Raw genomic sequence first — 11,926 nt, 5'->3', positions numbered from 1 at the left:
CTGCAAACTGGGTCTAAGGGAAGCCCCTGGCTCCTTCTGCAGCAGGGAGGCCTGTTCCTCCTTCCTCTTTGCCTTCCTGCACTTCACCTGAACCCACCCCTCCTCACCGATCGTGCTGCAATTGTACCCACCACTCACTGCCACAAAGTCAGGAGGGGTAATGGGGGCAGGAGCAACAGGGTATGTTGGGGGGAGGCCCTGTGGTGCCTTCCTGTGCCACCACTGGAGTTAGCGGCCTGGCGTTTAGGACAATTGTTATAGTCGTGCCTGAAGTCGTTGCAGGTATGACACAGCAGCTGGCCTGTCGTCCAGCCCATCCCGTCTGTGCTACACATGAAAGTACACCTCAATATTGCCCCAACCTTTTATCTCCAGGAATACCTCACGGTGGAGGGTAAATGCATGCCTAAAACAACCTCCCTCAGGTTTGGGCGGTATACAGATGACCAACGACCTCATCTCACCCAAAGACTGAGGCAAGGGAACAGACCTACTTCACAGAGGTGAAGGTGAACATCACCTTTTGTGCGGGACCTGTCACCAACTCTGGTGGCGGGAAAACTCCTTTCACTTTTACCACCCACCACCCCCTTCACCCCCCCCCCCCACACACTCAGGGTCAGGGACACTTCTGTAGCAGACTGTAGGCAGAAAACATACTTTAGGTGCATCTTGCCAATCCCAACGATGCTCTTACCTCACCCAAAGATAGCTAATTGCTCATCGTTCTCGGGTGTGTGTGATAATTGGATTGCACTAAGTTCTTTAGAATTATCAGTCTGAAAGATGCTGGCTCTCCAGGAGTTCTTTCAGCAGAAGCTACCTAGCTACTAGATCCCACCATTTTTGAACTGCAGCCCATCATGTTAAAGCTCCAAGCAGTCAAAAACCAAACACCCCACTGATGATATTAACTCAGTCACACCACTTATCAGTCTTTCCAAGAGCAGTTCTGAAAAAAGAGAAATATAGACTGCTCCAGAGAGGCTGGAAAGTCTGTGCAATGAAACTCCAGCGCTGACCCTCCCGGGGTGCAACCGGGCTGCTCCAAAATTCCTCGGTTTAATCCCAAAATAAATCAAGCTTTTTCTGAGTGCTCACACACCACCGTCTGCCCCAAAGTGTGGCCCTTCCTTCAGAACTGCCTCTCCCAAAAGTGTAGTCCTTCCTTGAGTACCACCCTTCCAAAATTGTGGCTCTTCCAGTACTGTCCCTCCCACAGTGTAACTCTCCTTCAGTACCGTCCCTCCCTCAGTGTGACACTCCTTCAGTACTGTCCCTCCCACGGTGTGACGCTCCCTCAGTACCGTCCCTCCCACGGTGTGACGCTCCCTCAGTACCGTCCCTCCCACGGTGTGACGCTCCCTCTGTACCGTCCCTCCCACAGTGTGATGGTCCCTCAGTACCGTCCCTCCCACGGTGTGACTCTCCCTCAGTACCGTCCCTCCCACAGTGTGACGCTCCCTCAGTACCGTCCCTCCCACGGTGTGACGCTCCCTCAGTACCGTCCCTCCCACGGTGTGACGCTCCCTCAGTACCGTCCCTCCCACGGTGTGATGGTCCCTCTGTACCGTCACTCCCACGGTGTGACTCTCCCTCAGTACTGTCCCTCCCATGGTGTGACACTCCCTCAGTACCGTCCCTCCCACAGTGTGACACTCCCTCAGTACCGTCCGTCCCACGGTGTGACGGTCCCTCAGTACCGTCCCTCCCACGGTGTGACACTCCCTCAGTACCGTCCCTCCCACAGTGTGACGCTCCCTCAGTACCGTCCGTCCCACGGTGTGACGGTCCCTCAGTACCGTCCGTCCCACAGTGTGACACTCTCTCAGTACCGTCCCTCCCACAGTGTGATGGTCCCTCAGTACCGTCCCTCCCACGGTGCGACTCTCCCTCAGTACTGTCCGTCCCACGGTGTCACGCTCCCTCAGTACCGTCCCTCCCACGGTGTGACTCTCCCTCAGTACCGTCCGTCCCACGGTGTCACGCTCCCTCAGTACCGTCCGTCCCACAGTGTGACTCTCCCTCAGTACCGTCCCTCCCACGGTGTCACGCTCCCTCAGTACCGTCCCTCCCACGGTGTGACTCTCCCTCAGTACCGTCCGTCCCACGGTGTCACGCTCCCTCAGTACCGTCCGTCCCACAGTGTGACTCTCCCTCAGTACCGTCCCTCCCACGGTGTGACGCTCCCTCAGTACCGTCCCTCCCACAGTGTGACTCTCCCTCTGTACCGTCCGTCCCACGGTGTGACGCTCCCTCAGTACCGTCCCTCCCACGGTGTGACTCTCCCTCAGTACCGTCCCTCCCACGGTGTCACGCTCCCTCAGTACCGTCCCTCCCACGGTGTGACTCTCCCTCAGTACCGTCCGTCCCACGGTGTCACGCTCCCTCAGTACCGTCCGTCCCACAGTGTGACTCTCCCTCAGTACCGTCCCTCCCACGGTGTGACGCTCCCTCAGTACCGTCCCTCCCACAGTGTGACTCTCCCTCAGTACCGTCCGTCCCACGGTGTCACGCTCCCTCAGTACCGTCCGTCCCACAGTGTGACTCTCCCTCAGTACCGTCCGTCCCACGGTGTGACGCTCCCTCAGTACCGTCCGTCCCACGGTGTGACGCTCCCTCAGTACCGTCCCTCCCACAGTGTGACTCTCCCTCAGTACCGTCCGTCCCACGGTGTGACGCTCCCTCAGTACCGTCCGTCCCACGGTGTGACGCTCCCTCAGTACCGTCCCTCCCACAGTGTGACTCTCCCTCAGTACCGTCCGTCCCACGGTGTCACGCTCCCAGTAACCCTGTCTGTACTCTACCCTAGGCTCCAATGTGGATGCGATTCATGACGTGACAGTGGCATATCCCTACAACATCCCACAGTCTGAGCGGGACCTGTTCAACGGCAACTTTCCCAAGGAAATCCATTTCCACATCAAGCGCTACCCAGCAGCACACCTGCCCATCACCCTGGAGGGGCTACAGGAATGGTGCCGACTCCGCTGGCTCGACAAGGAGCGGCTGCTACGCACCTTCTATCAGGGAGACCGCTCTTTCCGCAGCCTGGACCCAGGGCAGGACTTGAGTCCTGATGAGGGAGAGGACCAGAACCCGGGACTGGATCAGGAGCAGGACTGGAGCCCAGAACAAGGCCGGGACTTGAGTCCGAGTCAAGGACAGGATCTGAGCCTTTTGAGGGAACTGGGGCCAATTCCAGCTCAGGAGCAAGGCCAGAGTCTTAGGCGCAGATGGGTCCAGGGCTGGAATAGACTGCTGGCTCGGGGGCGGGTGTGGTTTGAAGGTCGGAGGCGGGTCTCGGGGCAGTACCGGGGCCAGGATCTAAGCCTGAGCCAGAGCTGGAGGCCTGTGCAACCACATGTCCACATCCCCCCCTGCAAGTCCCAGGGAAGGGTCTTCCTCATCAAGCTGTTCTCGGTGGTGTACTGGACGGCATTTGTGCTTGGCGCCATGATGCTGCTCTGGTCCTACACATTAGCACGCTGGTACTTCTCCAGTGTAGTCATCTTTTTCATTCTGCAGGAGCGGCTATTTGGGGGCATCGAGATAATGGAAATGGCTGCTCAGAGGAGAGCTCAGTGCCACTCCAAGACACACTGACCTTGCGGCTGTCTCCCTCATCCATCTGTCCAATCCCAGATCTCCTTGCTCTGGTCTGGACAGTCCTGGAACTTCTCCCAAAGGTCTGGCAAATCCTGGGGCTTTCCCTAATGGTCCAGCCAATCCCAGGGCATCTCCCACTGGTCTGGCCAATCCTAGAGCTTCTCCCACTGGATTGGCTAATCCTGGTGCTTCTCCCATCAATTCAACCAATACTGGTGCTTCACCAACCGGTCCGGCCGGCCCTGGACTCCTACTGGTCTGGCCAATTCTGGTGCCCTCCACTCCCCCACCAGACCAGCCAAACCTGGGATTTTCCCATCAATTTAGGCTGTCCTAAGACTGTTCCCACAGGTGCAGCCAAAACCGGGATGCCTCCCTCCAGTCCGGCCAATCTTAGGGCATCAAATTATGGATTCATCAAATCCGGGGTCTTCTGACAATCTATCCAGTCTTGGGCTTCTCCCATTCATATTGCTGATCCCAGTAATTCAATCCATCCGGCCCAGTTCCAGAATTATTCCTCTCAATCCGGCCAACACCAACAGAAGTCACATCATTTCTGCTAATCATGAGACACCATGCATAGGTCTGTCCAAAGGGAGACTGAACCTCAGACTACAGATGCTGGAAATCTGAGGTGAAGCCAGGTCACAATAGAACACCCAGCAGGTCAGGCAGCGACTGTGGAGCGACGAGTATAGAGCACGTTCTGCAGAAGTCTGTCATTGCACAGATGTTGCCTGACTGGCTGAGTGGTTCTGGTCTCTGATCTGGGAGCAGAGAAGAGGTGGGTATCTCTCAGTGTGACAGAGTAGGGAGGGAAGTGCTGCTTCACTGTGACCAAGGCTCCACTCTTTGTCCAATGGCTCTTACTCCAGCCTGGAATCAGGGAATAAACACTCGGAGGCTGAGCGCCAATGGAAGCATCAGGCTGGAACAGCCGCTGGCAGCTCAGGGTTAATGTGTTTCGGACTCGTACCCCAGTAAAGGTCAGTGTATGCATTGGGTCCACCCCTACTGAGGGTCAGACTGTGTCTGGGACATGTCTTCTAGTGAGGGTTGGTGTGTGTGTATGGAGGACCCGTCACCCTGTGAGGGCCAGTCTGTGTGTGTGGATGACCTGTGAGTGTGCGTGTGGGAGGGAGGGGGTTCCCCTTTGGTGAAGGTCCATGTGGGGGGGGGGGGGGGAACCCATCCTCAAATAGGGGTTAGCATGCATGTGTGTATTCTTCCCCCCACCAATAAGGGTCAGTGTGTGCTGTGTGGGACCCATCACCCAGCAAGGATTGGTGTGCGTGTGTGTGGATCTGTACTGAGGTAGACAGGTTTGTTCCCGTGGTTCTACAGTGCACAATCTTGCACACTGGCATCAGTCTGTGCACTTGAGACTGCTCACTGCTCTGTTGACCCTCTCTGTCCTTTTCCCTCCTCCTATCAGGTCTGAGTAAAGCATGGGTTGTCTGTAATCTGTGTGTGCGTTTAATGTTATGGATAAGCGGGTTCCCCTGTGCCAGCTGGTTTTGTTCTTTGTGTGAGGGGATGGTTTGCTGACTTTGGCGTAGTGTTGGAAGAGAGAATCTCTCAGTTTGCTCATTGTGTTGCATCTCTCCGGAGCTCTGCTAATGTTTGAGTGAGCGATGGATATTTTGGGAGCCATCTGCTGGCTCTTCTTGCGGATTGTCTACTTTTTATGACAAACACTAATGCCAATAAATACCTTCAGCTCTTCCTGCCCGTTCCATCAATGTCTCACTATAGCAAGGGGATCATCTACTTACCCCCCCACCACTTCAGGACTTGGGGTCATGTCATTGTTCTCGATAGGAGTCATGGGACAGGGCAGAGTGAAAGGTCTGGCCTATTTGCCCACTCCCCATCTTCAAGGCTTTCCCTGGTACTATCCTGGAGTCTGCAATGGAAGAGCTTACACCCTGAGTGTGTTCCAGATATTGGACTGTTCTCACACACCTCTGGCCACACAATCTTACTTCCTGGCGGGAAACTGCAGGTCACCTTGTATTTGGTTAAGATTGGAACTACCTCAGGTAATTTCTCCATTTACTGAAGGTATGGAGCAACATGGTGGATCCAGAGTTCTGGAATATCGATCCCAAAGTAACCGTTTGAATCCTATCTCAGCATCTGCAGAATTAAAATTCAAGGTATAAAATAGGACATTGAGATTAAAAGTCATTCTTGGCTACAGTAGGTATGACACTGGTGTGTCTTTGTAAACCCTGTCTGGTTTATGGAGAGAAGGCTGCAATCCACACCCTTCCTTGATCTCTATCACAAAGATGCAAACAATTTATCTGCAGATGCCTGACTTGATGCAGGCCAATTAACATAACTCCATTGTTTTCTGTTGATTAAACATGGGCCAACAAGATCTCATTGCTTGCTTGTTTACAACAAGAAGTCAAGAAAGGAATATTTGTTAGACGTTTAACATTGTCACAAACAACTCTGACTCTGGAACAGTCATGCTACTGTGCTAGAAAACTGAGGTTTGCAGAAAGCCTCTTGGGCCCAGAAGAGTGAATATCCACCTTCAACCTGGCCCTCTTGTCTTGGGCACCCCCACCATGGGAAAAGGATTTTAACAATTTACCCTGATAACAGATTCCTCTGCTCCAGGGAGAATAAACATAACTTATCCAGATACTCCATCAAACCAACTTTGTACCTTTTCCAGTGCAATCACACATCCTTACTATAGAGTGGTGACCAGAACTGTATGCAGTGCTCCAGCTGTAGTCTGACCAGGATAACATGATGTTCCAGCTTTTCTATTCTGTCTCCCAGATGAAGACAAGCCTCTCAAATGTCTTTGAGGTTTCTGCTGAAAACCTCGTGATTAATTGGTGAGTATCTCCTGGTTATGACACCAGCATTTAACTCACTCTCAGGGATCTATAATTCTACATATAATTCAACTCCCAAACCCTTGGATTAGATACCAGCTTGTAACCCACTCACAAAGATCTCCATTTCCTTTTATAGCCCCCCCAACCCCTTGATTTGATTCCAGCCTTTAACAAGATCCCAGGGTGTTTGTTGGTCTATATATAAACCCCGAACCCTTGGATTAGATCCCAGCCTGCAACCCATTTTCAAAGATCTGATATTCTATATATAAATGTCACTTGGTCAAATCTTAGCCTGTAACATATCAGGGGATTTAATTTTCTATATATAAACCCTACTGAACCCCCTCAGTTTCTCTTCTCTCCCTCCCCTCTCCCTTCTTCTCCCCCTCTCTTTTCCCTTCTCTCCTCTCTTTCTCACCCTCCTCCTCCTCCTTTCTCTCTCCCTCCCTCCTCCTCCCCTCTCTCCCTCCCTCCTCCTCCCCTCTCCCTCCTTCCCTCTCTCCCTCCTTCCCTCTCTCCCTCCTTCCCTCTCTCCCTCCTTCCCTCTCTCCCTCCTCCCTCTCTCCCCTCTCTCCCTCCTCCTCCTCCCTCTCCCTCCTCTCTCTCTCCCCCCTCCTCTCTCTTTCCCCCTTCCTCCCTCTCTCTCCTGACAGTGGGTGCAAAGGGAGGGGCAACAGCAAGAAGTGGGGGCACATGAAGGATTAGTCAGTTATTGAGAGACTGGAATAATATAGACTAATAGATTGCCAGGAGTGGAGAGGACAGTACGAGGGAACATTTGGAGGGAGTGAAGGAGGTGGGTGGATGGATGGAGAGAGAAGAAGGGAAGGGAGTATGGGACAGATACCTGACATAGCAAGGGTGAAAGGAAGGGAGAGGATACATTTGGTTTGGGGTGGCTGAAGGAGATAGGAAGGGGAAAGGTGATGGAGGAGAGAGGCTTTGGATGTGGAGGGATTGAGGCTAGGAGGGATGTGTTTGGAAGGGGGGGTGGGCCATTAGCGAGAGGGAAAAGGAAGATTGGGTGTATTCAGGAGGAGCATAGGGAGGTAAGGGGATGGAGAGGTGGGAAAGGGCAATGGAGGAGAATAGGGATGTGGACTGAACCAGGGTCTGTGGGTGACAGTATAAGTTGGATTAGTGGGTCAAAAGCTAGGCTATGTAGTGCACGTGGTGGAGATAGGGTCGGATTGGATAAATGAGGCACAGACCGAAACAGAAAGATGGAAGCAGGGTTCAGTCTTGAGCTGGTTCCAACGTCCAACAAGGTCGAAGAATGTGGTGTGAAACGGTGTTGATGGGTCACTGGTTTGGAGAGAGGGGGTTAATGATTAGAGAAGGTGAGATGTGATTATCAATGCCATACAATGTGGTAGAGAAAGAGTGGAACTTTTTGATTTGGAGATACAAGACTGCAGAAGGTGGAACCTGGAGCAACACAAAATGCTAGAGGAGTACTACAGTTCAGGCAGCATCTATGGAAGAAAACTGACAGTTGGCGGTTGGCGTCAAGACCTTTCATCTGGATTGAAAGATGGAGTCGAGATAGCCAGTACAAAGAAGTGAAGGAGTGGATCAAAAGCTGGCAGGGGATCAGTGGATCCAGCAGAGGAGGGGCTCATTGGCAAGTGGCTCAGGTAGGGAGGGAAGGGTACAGATGGTCATAGGGGCACTATAGGTGGGGGTAGGCAGATGGGAACTTTGGGTTCCCAGTAGGTGGAGAATGTGCATAATGTGCACTTGGAGAAAAGGGTAGTGAGAGTAAAGAAATGGAAAATGGTGGTTGGGGGCGTGGTTTAGAGAGAACAGGTTGTGTGATCAAAAGCAGAGAATCACTTGCCTGTATTACATCTGTATCCTATATTTGTTGTCTGTTTGACTGTCTCTTAAATGAAGTGACTGAATTTGACTCCACCATGTTATGCAGTGATGCATTTTTGAAAGTTAAACCTTATAATCCTTACAACAGCTGAGCGACTAGAGCTGCATACAGCATTCAGAATGCAGTCTCACTGATGACTTGTACAACTGTAACCAGATTTCCCAATTCCCTGTCATCAGTGCCTCGACCGATGAAGGAAAGCATGCCAAAAGTCTTCCTCACTACCCAGTCCCCGATAGAACTTCTCTGTCTCACATTTACTTTTATTTATCTTTTCTACTTTTGGAGAAAGGGTAACCCTGGGAAACATTTTTAAATGTTTCTAGTGAGCTGTATTGCACTTCCCTTTTCCTTATCTGTACCATGGTCCTCTGCTGAATTCTTAGCTTAACCATTGATCAGCTTCAGTGCCTTTTGTGTCAGCCTGTTCCTTTGATCTTCTGCCATCTTAAGAGACAAGGCTGGCCTAGTTTTTCCTGTTGCTGCCTCTTACCTTGAAGAGAAGTATGTTATTTGCAAGCTAAGTTTTAATCATCAAAAGTTAGCCATTGCTGGTTTACTGTGATATTTTTTTCATAAGACCATAAAACATAAGAACATTCAACCCATTGAGTCTGCTCCACCAATCTGTCATGGCTGATACATTATCACTCTCAACCCCATTCTCCTGCCATCTCCCCTTAACCTATGATGCCTAAATCAAGAACCTGTCAATCTCTGCTTTAAATTTACTCAATGTCTTGGCCTTCGTAGCTTTCTGTGGCAATGAATTCCATCGATTCACTACCCTCTGGCTAAAGAAATTCCTAATTCTTTAAATAGATGTCCCTCGATTCTGAGGCTGTGCTCTCTGGTCCTAGACTCACTCCCTATAGGAAATATCCTCTCCACATCCAGTGTACCTAAGATCTATCAATATTTGATGTTTCAGATTCCCTCTCATTCTTCTAAATTTCAGCAAGTACAGGCCCAGAGGCATCAAATGCTCCTCATACTTTAATCCTTTCATTCCCAGAATCATTCTCATGAACCTCCTCTGGACCTTCTTCAATGCCAGTACATCTTTTCTTGGATAAGAGGCCCAAAATTGCACACAATACTAGTGTGGTCTGACCAATGCCTTATAAAGCCTCTGTGTTACATCCTTGCTTTTATATTCCAGTCTTCTTGAAATGAATGCTAACATTGTAGTTGCCTTCCTTACTACTGTCTTAACCCGTAAGTTACCCTTTAGGAAATCTTGCACGAGGACTCCCAGGTCCCTTTGCACCTCTGATTTTTGAATTTTGCCCTCGTATAGAAAATAGTCTATGCCTTTATTCCTTATACCAAAGTCCATGACTGTACTATATACTACACTATATTACATCTGTCATTTCTTTGCCCATTCTCCCAATCTGCCCAAGTCCTTCTGCAGACTCCCTGCTTCCTCAACGCTACCTACCCTTCCACCTGTGTTCGCCTCATCTACAAACTTGACACAAGGCCATCTGTTCCATCAAATTGTTAACAGATAATGTGAAAAAGTGGTCCCAATACTACCCCCTGTGGTACACCACTAGTTACTGCCAGCCAACCAGAAAAGGCCCCCTTTATTCCCAGTCTTTGCCTCCTGTTAGTCAGTCAATCTTCTATCCACACTAGTATCTTTCCTGTAATGCCAAGGGCTCTTATCTTGTTAAGCATCCTCATGTGAGGCATCTTGTCAAAGGCTTTCTGAAAATCCAAGCACACCACATCCACTGAGTCTCCTTTATCTCTTTTGCTTGTTATTTCCTCAAAGAATACCAACAGATTTGACAGGCAAGATTTCCCCTTAAGGAAGCTATGTTGACTTTGGCCTATTTTATCATGTGCCTCTAAGTGCCCTGAAATGCTATCCTTAATAACGGACTCCAACGTCTTCCAAACCACTGAAGTCAGGCTAACCAGCCTATAATTTAATTTCTTCTGCCTTTCTCCTTTCTTAAAGAGTGGAGGTACATTTGCAAATTTCCAGCCATCTGGAACCATTCCATAATTTAGTGATTCTTGAAAGATCATTACTAATGAGTCCACAATCTCTTTCAGAACCTGGGTGTAGTCCACCTGATCCAGGTGACTTTTCTGTCTTCACACCTTCCAGCTTCCCAAGCACCTTTTCCTTAGTAAAATGGCAAATGCACTCACTGCTGTCCCTTGACACGCTCAAATTTCTGGCATACTCTTTGTGTCTTCCACGGTGAAGACTGATGCAAAATGCTTAAGTTCTTCTGCCATTTCATTGTCTGCCATTGCTAACTCTCAAGTTTCATTTTTCCAGTGATCTGATATCCATGTACTGCTAAGGTGTCAGCACGACTTTGTGGGAAATGACATCTTACAAATTTGGTTGAGTTTTTTTTTTGAAGAGGTTGCTAAGAAGGTTGTTGAGGGCAAGGTGGTAGACATAGTGTACGTGAACTTTAGCAAGCTAGTTTGGTTAGTTGGTCTGTAAGGTTAGGTCACATTGGATCCAGGGCAAAGTAGCCAATTGGATACAAAATGGATTTGGTGGTGGAAGAGGCTTTTTCAGACTGGAGGCTGGAGAGTCACAGGGATTGATGTTGGATTCACTTTTGTTTGTCATGTATTTTAAAGATTTGGATGAGAATGTAGGTGAGTGGTTAGTCAGTTTGTGGATGGCACTGAAGTTGCTGGTGTAGTGGACAGTGAAGAAGGTTATCTAAGATTATGATGTGATCTTAATCAGCTGGGTCTGTGGGCTGATGGAATGAATTTAGAAAAATGTGAGGTATTGCATTTTTGAGAGACCAACCAGGACAGGACTTACACAGTAAATGGTAGGGCTGAGGGGAGTGTTGTAGAACAGAGAGACTTGTGGATGAAGAATGCATCGACATGCAGGTCTTCTGGTCAGGAGTTGTCATGTTAACATGATGTTGGCAAGGCCGCATTTGGCGTATTGCATACAGTTCTGGTCACCCTGTTATAGAAAGGTGACCTTAAACTGAAGATGGTGTGAAAAGGGATGTTACCAGGACTGGAGGGTTTGAATTATAAGGAGATCGGGAGGGACTTTTATCCCTGGAATATAGGAGGCTGAAGAGTTATCATATAAAACAATGAGAGGTACTGTGTAGATGAGGGGAATGGCCATAGTCTTTTCCACAAGGAAGGAAAGTCCACAGGTTTAAGGGTGAGAGGGGAAAGATTTAAAAGAGATCTGAGAGGCAAGTTTTATCACACAATGGTTCAAAGTACATATACATTATACAACCTCGTTTCCTTATAGACAAACCTTAAAGACCCCATTTTAAAAAAAGGTCCAACAAACACCCAATGTTCAGAGAGAGAGAAAAAAACAAATCGTACAAACAATAAAAGTAAGCAAATAGCATTTGGAATGAAAGCTTGAGAACAGCTGGAGCAGGCCCACAGCCTCAGCCTCGGTCATCAAATAGTGGAGTAAACATCACTGAGACTGGAACTGCCGGGGCAGGCCCACGGCCTCAGCCTTGGTCATCAAATAGTGGAGTAAACATCACTGAGACTGGAACTGCCGGGGCAGGCCCACAGCCTCAGC

General features: G+C 49.7%; 1 protein-coding gene across 1 annotated transcript; it reads left to right on the top strand.

Moving 5' to 3' along the window:
• Positions 1–333: 333 nt before the first annotated feature.
• Positions 334–5,337, top strand: lclat1 (lysocardiolipin acyltransferase 1). Its single transcript, XM_073055355.1, has 2 exons — positions 334–394; positions 2,813–5,337. Exons 1-2 carry the CDS (start codon positions 334–336, stop codon positions 3,604–3,606), a joined length of 855 nt encoding a protein of 284 aa, XP_072911456.1. The 3' UTR covers positions 3,607–5,337.
• Positions 5,338–11,926: the final 6,589 nt, after the last annotated feature.

Source organism: Hemitrygon akajei, chromosome 9 (assembly GCF_048418815.1).
Source record: "Hemitrygon akajei chromosome 9, sHemAka1.3, whole genome shotgun sequence".
In the NCBI taxonomy this organism is placed as follows: Eukaryota; Metazoa; Chordata; class Chondrichthyes; order Myliobatiformes; family Dasyatidae; genus Hemitrygon; species Hemitrygon akajei.
The sequence above is the reverse complement of the archived record's forward strand: the minus strand, read 5'-3'. Positions and strand labels throughout refer to the sequence as shown.